Raw genomic sequence first — 15468 nt, 5'->3', positions numbered from 1 at the left:
TTAGATGATAGTTGCTTCACAGAGTCCATCAAAGCATGTACATACCTCCCCAGCAGACAAGTAGCATTAGTAGATTTCAAAGCCATGCAACTTGATGAGAAAATCTTTTTAGCAGATTGGTCTACTTTCTTTGAGTCCTTGTCTGCTGGTACTTGAGGAAATGAACCTGCCGACCTGTTGGAACAAGCGGCCTGTACTACCAAGCTCTCAGGAGAAGGATGTGAAGAGAGGAACTCAGGGTCACCAGGGGCCACTCTGTAACGTCTCGCTACAGATCTGGAAACCGCAGGAGCAGTTAAAGGTCTTTTCCAAACCTCCATTATCGGCTCAGTCAAAGCCTCAGTAAATGGAAGTGTAGGCTCAATAATGGATGATGGAGAATGTAAAACCTCTGTAAGAATATTAGGTTTGTATTCAACAGTAGGTAAGGTTAGATTAAGTAGATCTGCAGCTTTTCTAATTACAATGTGGTAAGGTGCCACGTCCTTAGATGGAGCATCAGAAACTTAAGGCAAACCCCACTCAGGAGAAAGTTCTAGACCACTGGCACTATGAAGGTCGTCAAACCAGTCTCCTTGATCCAGAAGTTCAGCTTCTTCTACTTCAGGATCATCGTACTCCTTCTCTTCCAAAAGACGCTGAGCTTTGCGCCTCGACCATTCCATACGAATCAAAGTCGATGGATCCGGTAATGACTCCGATGGAGCCGAAACCGACGTCGAGCGAGGAGCCGGAGCAGCAGGCAGATGAGACTCACGAATCGGCGTGGCACTTCGATTGGATTCACGAGGTCGATCCGGAGTCGGCAAAGCCGTATGCGGAGTCGATGACCTCGGCGGAGCCGTACCGAGCCAAGGTGCATAAGGCGTTGGCATAAACGGCATAAAAGGAGCCGGGCGTAAGATTGAGGAATGCCCAAATTGAAAGACAATGGACCCACGGGACCAACTGGTGTGCTGGTGGGGTACATAGCTCTAGAATAGACCCCAAACATCGCATTAAGAAAATGTGATGGGTCTTGTCCCGGACCAGGAAAGAGAGGATACGAACCAATTGGTTGATCCAGAGGAGGTCGTTCCGGCATCGGCTCATTCTGGTCTTCGAGATTTACAGGGACTTCCAAAGGAGTCTGAGCTCGAGGAACTTCTTCTTCAACCTCATGATCCGAAGAGTGGTGTGAATCCGGATCAGGTTCTTGTTCTGGAGTCGGGGAACCTTGAGGAGATTGCAAAGGAGAAGGAGAAATAAAGTCCTTATGATGTCTTCGGGACTTTTCCTTTGAATCCGAAGAGTCTTTACCAGAATGATGTCTCGAGCTATGTTTCCTCCTCTTGTGCTTCTTCCTCGAGGAACTCGAAGCATGACCCGAAGCCAAATTGGATCCGGATCTCGATCTTTCTCTAGACCTCGACCTTGCTCTGGATCTCGACCTCGAAGCCGACTTCGACCCCGACTTCGAACGCGACTTCTGTCTTGACTTCGAGCGTCTCGACGTCGACCTCGATAATCTATCAGCTTCTCTTCCCTTTACCTTCGCTAGAAGAAGTTTAGCTTCTCGTTCTCTCAAAGCTTTAGGATTCATTTTGAAGCAGGATCGACAGTTTTTAACATCATGGTCTGATCCAAGACACCATAAACAATCACCATGTGGATCGGTGATTGACATCATGCGAGCGCATGATCCACACTGTTTGAACCCTGTCTTCCTCGACGACATTCTCGACGAAGAAGAAATAATCAAGGATGAAATAGTAACACTAAAACAGTAGAAGATACTAAGTATCGCAGAAGATCCCAGAAACCGTTAGCGTCGACGACGCGGAAAAAAGGGAACTGACATCATCACGCCGACGTGGGTCTAATAAGGAGTCGGTGATGTCAGTCGGAGTCGCGCGCGATGCCGTGCTCCTGTGACGTCGTCCACGCCGGCGTGCTACGAAGAAAAATTCCGAATGTTGCTGACGCAAGGGGGATATTCACAAGGTGAGGAATCCACACGGCAGATGTATCTATCAGAAATTTTCTTTCATATTAATTGCTGTGAAATACCCTGTTCATCCTTAATCCTCACACAAACAATGTTATGCCCGAGTAGACTAATCTAACCTACCATGTACCCTGACTAATACCTACTTCTAATACAAATGCAGAGAGAGCGTTTGGTGTTTATAAATGTTTGTGCAAAATCTGTATTGAGGCCACCAGGGGTCTTTGTTTCAAGTTTAGTCATTAGAAGAGTTGGTGCTACTGAGTTGTTACAATAAGTCACAATTGAAATAAAAGAAAAGGTGCCAAAACAGGTAGTGCTCTAAAATAATGTTGACCTTGGATATACTGAAGAAATATTTTTTTCTATGTTTATGGAATTTTTTGGCACATATGTACTTTAAAACACTGAATCAAGATGCCGCATTCTTATGTGATCAAGGCTGCGTCTGACAGATGAAGCGCTTCGTGGCAGAAGCTTTGTATTAAACTGATTTTTTCGGCAAACCAATGTGTCAACTGCCTTTCTGTTATATGCGGAAGTAACCCAGAACTTGCAAGAAGATACCTGACTCCGTTTCTGTTAATGCCTCATTCGGTTTGCAGTATGGCATCGGCCAGCTACAAAGAAAGACTGTGACTATTTCTTTTTTTGCTTACTTATACAAGCCTTCAGCCAGACCTCCTCATCTGCTGGTCTTACGTGTCCTAACATTCACATTCTCTTCTGTCCTCCACACCATACATCATGGGCCAATTCTGTTGTTGGCTAACTTCATTGTGAACAATGGCGTTCTGCTTTTTCACAAGGAGCACATCCACACACAAATTATTTTCATTTAGTTCCAGGGACAACAATAAGAATGTAACCTTTTGAGACCAAAACAGTATTTTTTATCTTGGCATGTACCTGGCATCACCTCCCACAATACAAGTTTATAAAAACCGTGAAAAAAACATGAGTGGACAAGGTCTAAAAGCTAGCAGCCAACACCAGACTTAATGGCTTTGTCATTGGTCAATGGTTGTTTGAAATGCCATTAATACTTGTTTAAATTGTGAGCTCACTGGTTCATGCTTTGGGGTCTCACCTTCTAAATATGTTATCAGCGGGGGGATCTTCATTCTGAGGAGTTTTGCTAGAAATGGGTAATTTGCTGGAATCAGGCGCTCGAGAAGAGCCAATACTGAAGTTCCCCTTTTGACATCCCAGCAAGGATATGAAGAAATTACCTGAAAACCCACAACAAAGAATTCAGAAAGTGATCATTTCATGAGTTCCTATTCTCTAGCCTTTAAAACTTCTGGAAATGCTACCTCGTTCTCTACGCAGTACTTAGTACCAACCACATTTTGGCTGTTTCTGTAGAATGTAAGTAGCATGTCGTACTGATAACCAATTTACTGGAAATAAAACCATCAAATTCAAAAGGATAAAAGCTGAGTTGAATTTAAGATCTCTATTAGCAGGTTGCATAGAAATGGCAGCAAACAACTTGGGAAGAGGGATCTGGTGGAATATGATGGGGGTGGAATGTGATACTCACCAGCAATCTTATGAAGAGTCTGTGTATTGGAATTTCTTTAGCTGTTTAGGTACAAAAGAACGAAGACATGTCACACTCAATCCATAAATTACTGAGCATTACTTGCCAAAGGAAGACATATGGCTGACACACACACTTAAGACACCCAGTAGTACCTGTAAAGAAGATGATGGGTGATGGGTGGCATTTAAATGAGCCTCTAGCGGTCATGAGGATGCTTTGAAATTCCTGCAAATACTGGCAAAGGCACCCCTACCACTAAGGAGCGCCCAGGGGTGTACAGTACCTTGACAGCCTATGCTGCAATTCTCTTCCTCCCTCCCTTAGCGGTTGCTGTCAAGGAATGAAAGCTGGCGGAGGAGCTACCTAAGCTGCCATGCACAGGTTCCTGCTACAGCTTTCATTGAGGGATAGAAGACTCCAGTGGGATAAGAGAGGATGCGTCATGAGCCGTGGACGTGCTTTACATCCTGAAGGACCATGGAAAAATGGGAGACATTTTCTGACAGCGGATACCCCAGAAGAAAAGAGGACTCCAGAACATGTTCTTGCATATCTATTTTCTAATAAGGTTAACGACTGGGGCAAGCAAGAACAAGCACATATTTTGCCTGTTCGATTCTGCTCAGGACTCCTAACATGAGTGACAAATAAATAGACTATGATACCATCTGCCCAGGTCACTTGCACTTTATCAATACATCCATTGGAAAGTTGAGCGGGGAGAGCTAATTGGAACCCTGGAATTATAGCAATTACAGGTATTCACCACCAGATGCGAATCTCCTTCGTAACCTTGGAGTCATTATCAAAATATTTATTTTCACTTACCATCATTGAGCATGCATCCCTGCTTACAAGTGAGGGCCAATAACTAGCATTTTAGTATGGAGCTGAAGTCCAAAATGTTGAACCAGAAACATTGCAGAGACAAATATCATAACTAAAAGTAACTCCATGGAGAAATAAAATACATCCCTGTTGCGGTCGGCAAAAGTAACAACACATCAATAGGTACCATACCCAGCAGGGCATGATCAACATACTAGACAGAAGTAACAATGTGGAGAGCAAGAATACTCCAAGGTTTGAAGAGGAGCATTAGAGCCCTGAGTAGCCTCATGGTGTGTGGAAACCTGGGACAGTTAGTACATTGCATTTAGGGGTAGGAGCATTAACCAGACTAAGAGCTGAAACAAACAGGAAAGTCACTTTATGTCTGGCAAACTACAAAAAGTATATAGGGATTATTTACAAGCCCCTTGTGCCACCTGTGCATCACTTTTTGAGACACACCAGCAGTGCAACCTGCTGCTCCATATTTACAAGGACAGGTACAGCCACACTGCGTGGCTTTTAATGCCCTTGTAAATATGGCCCCTTTACACGCAACACTTTGTGTGGAACAGTTGTGCCATGGGTTTTGCTGTGAGATTTCCTGCGCAACACCCAAGGCTTCTGCCGCATTTCCAGATTTACAAGAAATAGTACACCTGGAAATGTGTCAGAATGCTACACCTCCCCAGTGGGAGGTATAGGGAGGTGCAACAAGAACAAATATTTTATTTCTCCTCATTGTTTACCTCTTTCTACGCATACTGCATACTGCAGCACATTTAGGAAGAGGAAATTACCTATTGTGATTGTTTTTGTGCACAAAGGTATGCCTAACTGCATAAAAACAAAGATATGCCTTACTGCACAAAAACAATCATCCCTGTGATGCAGCCACCCTTGCACCATGGTACAAGGGTGCCTTCATAGGTGCATGGCAGCTAATTATGCACCAGCACTGGGAGAGCAAAGGGATCCATTATATCATTGTAGATATGAAGCATCCCGGTGCTTCGGAATTAACGCAGCATGGCACAGCCAAATGGCTTGAGGCACAGCAATTAGTTAATTCCTTGTGAATAAGGCTCACAGCGAGCAGCAACATCAGCACAGACACTTATATATCTAAAAGGAGAACAATACATGTTATTTGAAATATTGACACCCACATTCTATAGTAACTCAACCAAAACATCCTGAGCTAATGGACTGGTTCTTCAACTCATGCCTGATCATGACAAAGTAAGAGGGGATCTGGGGAGTGGAGGAGAAAGCATTAACCACCTTCAATGGTAGATCCCACTGTGTCAATGAGTAGGATGCTTAAGACTCACCACATTCATGAAAGTTGATGCTTGCTTTCTTATCTACAACAAGTAGCATCTGGCACAGTGCTGGCACAGATGAAGTATAGTCATCTTCCAGCATGTAGCTCAAAATCTCTTTCCAAAATCCCTGCAAGAAAGAGCAGGCAATGTGTTATTAGTATCATTAGCATTTAATAAGGCTGCATTCCCACAGATAAACAGTCATAGCCGGTGGGAGGGTTTCTGGTGGGTCTTCTAGAGATGGGGCTACATTTGAATTATCCCCTTCCTGATACCATTCCTTGCTGATGGGGTCCAAGACAGATTGCTGGTATTACACTGATGTAGCACCAACCCTGTTCAATGCTACAATCCGTGATTCTATATCCGAGCAATTATTTGCAGAGAATGAGTGCAACATTTATTCTCCAAAAACCCTGTGAGTGAGATGCTTTGTAAATTATCTCATTATCTGCTGTTATCCTCATAACAATCACAAAACAGAACTATCTTTATAAATGTGCTAGAGTGTGCAAAGCTATGGCTGGGAATGAACGACCCTGTTGATATGAAATATTGGTGCTTGATGTATCATCGGGCAAGTAGCAAATAGGAGATGCAGATTGAGTAGCTATGTTTTGCAATGTGACTGATGTGCCATTCAATCTTGTTTCAAAGTGGCTATTTAGAATAATTTGGAAAACCTCCTGCCTCATTAAAAAAAATTAGGTAGGATTCGACAATCTTCTATGAATGCCGGAAATGCTGGGAATGAGGACTGCATGGGACAGCAGACCTCTATCCCTGCAGCAGAGGAAACAGACTTTACATCGCGTCTCAAATCACGCTGTGCCTTAACAACTTGGTCCAAACCACTAATAATAATAATAATAATACTAATGAGATTTATAAAGCACATAGCTGGGTCAGCTGCGTGTCCCAGCACTGGGGTATCAGTCCTATTATACAGAGTAAGAATATGAATTCCCCTAATCTATGTTAGCGTGAAAAAACATGTTTTTAAATTCTTGCGATATTGTATTTCAGATTTTTCTTGCCTAAGCCAAAGTGGTAGGGAGTTCCACATGTTGCCTGCCAAGTAGTTGAAAGAATGGCCTCCAATGTGAGCACTTTTGATTCTGGGGATAGATGCAAGAGAGGTATCAGCTGATCTCAGATTTCTTTTAGGAAGATAAGGTGTGATCAGAGGTGAAGATATTTAGGGCATTTATGATTGAGAATCTTGTGACAATAGAACATGGCTTTGAAATATACCCAATGCCTTAACGGAAGCCAGGGCAGCATTGGTAGAGCTGGGGCTGATGGTGAGTGTCTAGGCAGATGAAATAGCAGCCAAGCTGCCATATTCTGCACCCACTGTCGTCTTCTTCATTATGTCTGTGACACTCCGAGATACAGAACAATGCAGTAATACAGTCTCAACATGATTAAAGACTGGACCACTGTCTTTCTGGCAGCTTCTGGCAGGAAGACAAGATGTTTTTAAGGTATTTAAGATCCCAACACATTGCCCTGCAAGACACGTAATTGCTGTACGTGCCCTAATGTGTCTTTTCAATGCATTCCTTTATCAAGCAAGCCAATACAACCACTTCCCTGAAGGAAAGCATTGTTGGACTAATGTTGTACTTTAAGTCCAACTCTTTCCCTACAGTTGCACCGACTGGAGTTGGAATAGTAAATACTATTCCAAAGTCCAGTGCTTTCCCGAAGGCAAATCATGGTAACGACTTGGGTGGAAAAGGAATGCATTTTAAACATGCATTCATGGTTCAGATCACTATGTGCATATTTCCCACATACAAACCTGCAGCAGAGAGAGCTTTACTAAAACATGCTATTATGTGAGTTAGAGGATAATGAAGATAACCTGGGAATTGAGGAGTCTTTGGACATTCTGCAATTTATATTTTGTACACTTCTAGCTTATTGACCCACCTTAGTTCACATCCTTCTCACTTACCTCGTCAGTATTTTTATGGCGTAATGCAATTTTATTGAGGAGCTGAGAGATTTGGATGTGGATGGTCTCCTCTTCAACATCAGATTCAGGATCCATGTGACTAGTGCCCTGTGAAAATGTGGAAAAGCAAGAGAAGTAAAGTAACATATATTTTCACATCATTTTCACTGTGTTTTCTCTCCTCATGGAGGTTCAAGAGATTTGAGAGTGAAAACACCACAATTTTCAAATCACGGTTGTAAGCACAGAGAGAACCTCTTGACTTAAATTCAAATGTGAAATTAAAACCACTAGCCGCAAACAAGTAAATAAAAATGTATAAATGAGGTTATGCACCCATGCTCCGCTCTACAGAGAATAAAAGTATATGGTCATTTGGCGGAGAAGTGTATAGCATTCATATACAGTCAAAATACCGATGGACTCACTTATAATATGTAAGGTTCTGATGCACTGGGCACTACATCTGAGACATGGCACCTCTGGCACCACAAGGTAGTCTCTCTTGCTCACTACAAAGATTGTGATGCCCCATGAGCCCTCCCCTTGCTGCTTGATTGGGAAGTATGTGCTACATTATGGTACTTCTTACACTCAATAAGACAAAACCGGGAACTGCATTTTTGGGAGGCAGTGTTGATATGAAATACTGATTTGAAGTATGTTTGTGCTACTTTGTGTAGGATTTGGTAGTTTGCCCTGTTAGGCATTTCAACGATAAAGCGGGGTATGTAACAGAAAGGAGACCACTAGATAATGTATTATCAGTGAAAAACACAGCTTATCGGTGCATTCGCTGAATGCCCATGTGCCTTGCCCAATCACCCAAGAAATTTCCCAGTTAGCCCCGGCAAAGTCTAATGGCCAGTTGTCTCACATAGGCTGGATTGTGTGGTAGGCCTATGTACTGCATGGGACAATGTACTGTTGAGACGTGTATGGAGCGAGTCCCATTCTCACAGTGTCTGAGCATCTTAGTTCTTTGCACTCATGCCAGTCAACATGTGCATCTGGTTACTAAGATGGGATCTAGGTATTCAAGCACCATTTTTACAATGCGATGCAACATAAGGACAGGCATCTGAATTGTTCCTGGCATGATGCCTCTGGCCTGTGGTAAAAAAAACTATGGAGAGTGTCTGGCTCATCTATTAGTTGAGCTTAATGGGAACCCAAGAGTAAGACTAAGCATGGACTGCAGACAGTCTGGATTATGGTCAGGCCCCAAGGAGATGAATATCAGACGTCATCAGTGGTACCCAATCCCCACACATATTACTGAGCATGGACTTGAGTTGTGCATCTTGGTACAACTACTCTGTAACAAGGATGCATTGGCCAAGCTTGAGGAAGTCCTACCTGGTTCACCGTGATCAAGAAGGTCATGGCACCTCTGCTGTTATGGAGGAATTGGTGAGACCATAAACCACTGTGGCCTACTCTCCCAGAGACACTGACAAAGCCAAGAATACTGCAGTTTTCAGACACCATGCCACCTGCCATTGCCCATGCTGCCACATTTCACCTGCAGTCCCACAAGCACCAGTGAAGAGCACTGATCCAATACCCATTCCTGGCCCCTAGTCAGATGACAGGTGTTTCCTCCAGCTACTAGAGATAGGATCAAAGTGTAAGTGCCCAAAGGACTTGAGATGGTCCAAGAAAAGAGAAGAAACAGAAGAAGTGCCCAATACAAAATCATACATGAGGCCTGTGGAAGAGGAGGGCAATGAAGGAGAAAGAGAATAACTAAAGGATATTATCAGACCACTTTCTGAAACTCGTTGTTCACAACAGTGGACGATTGTGCACAACATAAGAGCAGGTTAAAAGTTATAAGATTGCCAGAAGTGCCACAGTATGAATCAAACCAGCTGCAATAGTTGAACTAAGGGACAACGACTCCACTTGCATTTGACATCACTAACTCAGACCCCACAATAGTAAGGGTACACTAGGTTAAACTTTTCACAATAATGGAAAAACCATAGATTGGGTGTACTGGAAGAATGACTCTTGAAGTGAAAACTATAAGTAAATTCACTTTAGTGGTTTGATTCACATCATGGGCACCCTGGAATAACAAGACATGAAGAAAAGGCATGTACAGTGTTGGCACTGATGGGCAGCTGCTGAATTTCAGGTGCAAATGTAAGCAGACAAATGGATAAGGGACACCCATAAAAGTGACGGAGGGAGAACGATGCACTGGAGTGGAAGTAGGGAACATCAAGCTCAAATGAAGAACATAGAATGTCAAGGTGAGACTATGGGAACTAACGAGAGGGACATGAGGTCTATATTCCACCACCAGGGGCAAATATGTGACACTGCCGATGTATATTATATGGCAAAGTAACTACATTGGGGCACAAGGGGGCTAAAAGGTCCACTTATTTCTTGTGTGCTGACTACTGTTGCTGTTCCCCAACACATTCACCTACCCAAATATGTACATCTGCCACTTACCTGCTCTTTGATAAGGAGGCTGGTTTGTTTAAGCACATAATCCATCACAGCTCTTCCGTTGACATCATAAAAACCTTTGGCTGTTAAACTGGACATTAAACTTAAAGTGGCAAGAATAACCTGTAATTGAGAAAAAAGGTAAGCATGGTAGTGAGAAACCCTTTTGGTGTATGAATATGAGAAAATCACACATTCCAGTGAGAAAGTAGCAAGGGAGTGTGAGAAAACCATGCATTCTCTCCTTCCTTTTGTCCACAGAGTAGACAGATATGCATTTTTATGTGTGGAAAGCCAGTACCTGGATACAACCTTTTAAAGTATGTTGCAAAAAGGGCCACTATGACACTCTGAGAATGAAACTAGAGTCAATTTAATTAAACTGTTTTTACAGAGTGTCTGACTGAAGTGTGATTGAGGGAATATTAAAATATTCCAGGTGGGCTACACCTTCTATAGGTGCCTGAGATTTGATAAAAGATTTTAAAAAACATTGCAAAATATGCCTAGGTAGGTTACAACCAACAAAAAAGCTCTCTGGACCTGATATTGATTACAAAAATGCAAATGAGAATACAATAGGCTGTGGATTCCACTGCTGAGGGAATTAAAACAAAACTAGAGTCGTCTGTGGGAAGAATGATGGCCGCTGTCTAACTCCACCTGTAAGATTGAGCAGACATCCCAATACGGACAGCAGATAACAAATGAGTTGCAGTACTTCGAGTTCATTGTGCCACACCTTGTTGTTTGGTTGATCCATATCACTTTCAAGAAGTCGTTTTGGCTCAAGACCGTAAATAGTCACAGTCTCCTGTATCCAGTATTGAGTTAAAATTCACATCCCTAACATGGTTCTGTACGCTGTATATTTGCACAATCTGGCCACAATGGCTTCAACTGCCAAAGAATACATCCATGCTTGATTTCTGTGATTCTAACATTCCTAACAGAGTCCTGTCTCTGATGTTCCTGGTTTAATCTGAAAAATATCTAAGGATAACTTGGTTTATATCGTGCCCTGAGGTTAAAAATGACAAACCCAATACACCTCTCAAAGAGAATCCAATAGAGACAAAGTTATCGCAATACAGCCTTTTGTTTGTTATCAAAAGAAAGCAGCTTTGTTGATTTTCCTTTGTGCCTATGTCCTGTGCTTACTAACATGCTGAACATGGTGATTCTGATTCTGAGTTTCTTGCTTTCTCCATGGCACTGAAGTCAGGCACCTTGTGGACATACATGGCATCAAGAAAGTCACATATATTCCAATTTCTACATAAAATACATCTTTTATATCACAATCAGACTTTTCAAACGTGCACATTGAATATTATCCTGTATTATCGATCCACGTTTGGTGAGATTTCGCTGAGACATAGCCCAAATAATATTCTTGGTAGAGACATTTGAAATACCTTACACCACGGTTGTTAAAGATTTGAGGAGATATTAATATTCTGAACTTCAAAACCCCTTATTTGATCATCAACATTCTCCTCCTCAGTGAGGGGTATTACAGATCAACTCAATGTGAAATACAGACCAAATATGTTAACAGCATACACAAACTTTCTTTTAACACACATTTATTAAACAATTAGGGATCAGCAACCTCTGGGACTGGATCTGAAAATAATGCATTGACACAGACTAGGGCAGGAAAACTGGGATATGTCCACTTGGACAGGGAGACAATGGAACACAAGACACATTGAACTGACAGAAATGGCTGGAGGTTGCATGACCCAACACCTCCACTGAAGACTTACCTTGGAGAAAATCAACAGATTGTGGTGTGCATACCACAGCTCTGAGTCCATATAAGTAGGACTACTGCACTATGCAAAAACTGCATAACTTTAAATAGATTGAGTTGCTAATTATGAAAGTGCTTTAACACACGTATAATAGCTTGATGGTACCTTTCGATTGTCATCCTCAAGCACGTGACGGACAGCATCCAGATAAAAGGTACCTTCTGAATCTATTAAATAAAGCCATACACCAAATGTTCATAACACATAGATATTGACTTTGTCTAGTAAGATCAAGATTAATACATAAGTAGTGAAGTTTCCACTATCAACTGTGATTACCACCCTGAGGGTCCTGTCTTTCAGTTTTGCTTTGTGAGTCTGTGACTGCGAGCCCCATGGGGCTATCAATGCCTTCCTGTTTCGCCGTGCATGTCTGTGTCATCATGTACCACTGAGCGTGTCTGTGTCGACCTGCTCCATATTTTATTTCCCTTTTTGTTCCTGTCCAGTGTCTATGTCAGGATCGGTTTTCACAGTGTCCCTGTCCCATTAATGGCTCACAATGGGAACAATTAACCGAAAAGAAAACAGTGGCACTCCTTTATTTCTTCACCATGATTCACATAATTGAAGTTGATATAAGCAAGACTTTATTCGTAAATTGCAGTGCTCTACCAGGAAAAGTTGGCAGTTAATTTAGCTGAAGAATATAAAATTGAAGTATTTTGCTTATAGCTGCACCATGTTGGACAAGTAAGGGAGTAAGTTGGGAATACAATTTAGGGCTCCGGATTCTATGACAAGCATTATATCCCTTTAACTATTTTCCCTGCCTAAATCACACACTGCCACCCACCCACTGACAGTCTTACCAGTTTCCGAAAGGAGCTTGCAGAGCAGCTGTAATGTTGTGGCACGGGACTCTGCACCTATCTGCATCAAGCTACTTTCAAAGTATTTAAGGACCTCACTAGAGTGAGAATGGGCTGCAAGAGTAAAGTGAAAAGAAAAAATAGACATAATTGAAAAATAAGACAACATAAAACTATGCAAGAAGGAACTCAACGCCGGGAGCAGCCCATCAAGGCCATTCTTCAACGCATGTCCAGGAGGAATGTTATCAATGGTCTGCAACATTTAATGATGATCTTACGAGCACATGGTACTCACGTGACTACTATAGCTGTATATAGTAAACTGGGCACCATATTCCAGTAGCAAGCCAACCATTGTACTGGGGGGGAGAAAAATACTTAAGCAATAGTAGCTTTTAAGACGATCAAGTTACGTGCAGGGCAGTGTACAGAAATTAATGTTACAGAGGACCTGATCCCTAGTAAAGGCCAATATATACTTGCAGTATCACAAATATATACATACATACATTTATGACCAACTCACCCAGTGACAGGATAATAGCCGTGGACAACTTGAGTGGCTCTTCTGTTTCATCGGAAACCCCACTTGAGGGTGTGCAGATCTGCCAATAACAAAGCCATAATAAATAATAATGGAAGCTAGGCTATCTGAAAGCCAATCCCATACATCCAGACAGCAAATAACTTCCAGTGGGGGAATGACAGTATAGGAGTTTGTCAGGACTTGTGGGGCCATGATCCATACCACGCTACAGAAAAATTAATTGTGTGGAATACAGCATATTCAGGGTGCCCGATATTGGTGGAAGTGCAAATTCTCAGTTACCACTCTAAGATGGATGCCTTAGTTTCCTATGGGTTTGGATAGTTTGTAGACTCAGAAGTCTGGCGAGATTGCAGAAGGTAGTGGTACTTAATGCTTTTAACAAAGCTGGCACTAGTGGCGGCTATTCAACGTAATCAAGATGAAGGCTGTTGTTACACTTCATCTTGGTTTATCTCTGGGGACGGTAAAGCTGTTCCCCTTTTGCGTCCTACGGTGTCTGGCCAGCATAGTGGGTTGCATGCTTTTCAGAGCAGGCCTTTTTTGCTTCACTTTTTGCCCATTTTGCGTCCCAGGTCTCTAGTCAGCAGAGTGGGGAGCGAGTGTTTCTGTCGGTGGCTTCATTAGGGCCTTTTTCTGTTCTCACCGCCACTTGCTGTTTCTGCTGCACCACTTCATTTTTTTTTCTTTACCGGCATTCAGTTCTCGCACTTTGGTCCTCATCAGAGATGCTTGTCTTTTGTTTCCCATTCATTCCAGATTCCACGTGCCAGCATTGCTATTTGGAATTTCATGCTTATGGCTGTCAAGTTGTGCACCTGTTTTCAGAGGGCCTTCTTATATGTGGACTGGGGTCTTGAATGCTTCAAGTTTGGATTGTGAGGATATTCCAGAAATGTTGTGTATTTGGATTATTTGAACTAAATTGTGGGGTAGTTTCTGCACATATTGACTTTAGGAACCTTAGTGGGATAAATACTGAATTTCCTTTGATTGATGGCATTAATCAAATGTATATGATATAGCCTTAATATTATTAAATATATAGATTTAAGATTGGGTGTACTGTTGTTGGGAATGTCATGAAGAGTCCAGTATATGTTATATAGTAAAGTCTAACTCGACAATTGAACCTCAGAGATAAGCTTTGTTAGTATTATGTCTCTGTTGTAAACCATTGTTATTGGGTACAGCTTTTTTCTTTCAGGTCTCCATCCTTGGTGTTCCCCCTGGGTCCCTTCCCTTTCCCTGTCACTCTGTTCCTCTGTTACCTATTATCTGAGTTAGAGCTGCCGGGAGGCAGACTTATAGGGGGTTCTTGCAGAGGAGCTCTCAACACTGACAGATTTATATCTATTGTCTTCTTTCTTTGCATCCTAGAAGCAAATTGGTTCATATAGGATTTTTATGGATTATAATGTAATATTTTATGCAAGAGAGTTCCCAAATGTTGCCCTTTAAAAACACTCCTACTATTAATTGGATTAAGGTAGAAACTTTATTTGTTACAATATGTTAATCAGGAAATGTCTGTCGCCTCCCACTGAAATACTTTATTTGTCCTCATGTATATACTTACCAGGTGATGCAGGACGGCAAGCACGGTTGGCACAGTTCCATTCAGCGCTCTGCAACTCTTAGTAACAGCTGCCTTGATGCATAACTCAAGGGTCTGCAAGGAGATAAGAAAATTGAGATGAGGCCAAAGGGCAGTTTGTGCAAATGATGATGGTCAGTGGTGAATTATAAACTTCAAAGTGTAAATTCTGTCTGAATGCAAGAGTGAGTTTGTGTGTGAATGAGCTCTCTTGTGTACTAATTCTAAATACATATGACCACAAGTAGATTTTGACAGATGACCGTGCTTATGTCCATTTTTTTCTTTCCTGGTTGTTCTGTTTTCTTGACTCACAGTGCCTTAAGATCTCTCAGATCCATATAGTGATTTCTGTAGAGGTTATCTGTTGGAGTCAGATGTTGGATTTTAGTCCATCAAGGAACCAGAAGAGAACATGTTCAGCATTTAATTGGGGCATGCCTTAACACATGTAGGCTAGACTCACTTGTCATCGTAGGCCCTGTATTCTTAGCCACTGTTGATGATGGCCCTTGCCTTGGTTGTCCTAGTTCTCTTGGTTGTTCTAGTTCTCTTGGTTGTCTGC

General features: G+C 42.2%; 1 protein-coding gene across 1 annotated transcript in view; it reads right to left on the bottom strand.

Moving 5' to 3' along the window:
* LOC144798119 (maestro heat-like repeat-containing protein family member 2A) overlaps positions 1-12326 on the bottom strand; it is an 81064-nt gene extending 68738 nt beyond the window's left edge. The window contains exons 1-7 of the mRNA XM_078668877.1: positions 12224-12326; positions 12050-12111; positions 10128-10247; positions 7659-7766; positions 5702-5822; positions 3534-3574; positions 3078-3219 (exon numbers count right to left, since the gene is read on the bottom strand). Of these exons, the coding sequence (XP_078525003.1) occupies positions 3078-3219; positions 3534-3574; positions 5702-5822; positions 7659-7766; positions 10128-10247; positions 12050-12111; positions 12224-12326 (697 nt within the window). The remainder of the gene's footprint in view (positions 1-3077; positions 3220-3533; positions 3575-5701; positions 5823-7658; positions 7767-10127; positions 10248-12049; positions 12112-12223) is intronic.
* Positions 12327-15468: the final 3142 nt, after the last annotated feature.

This window comes from Lissotriton helveticus, chromosome 12 (genome assembly GCF_964261635.1).
Source record: "Lissotriton helveticus chromosome 12, aLisHel1.1, whole genome shotgun sequence".
NCBI classification, from domain to species: Eukaryota; Metazoa; Chordata; class Amphibia; order Caudata; family Salamandridae; genus Lissotriton; species Lissotriton helveticus.
Note: the sequence above shows the minus strand (reverse complement) of the source record. Positions and strands in the feature narration are given on the sequence as shown.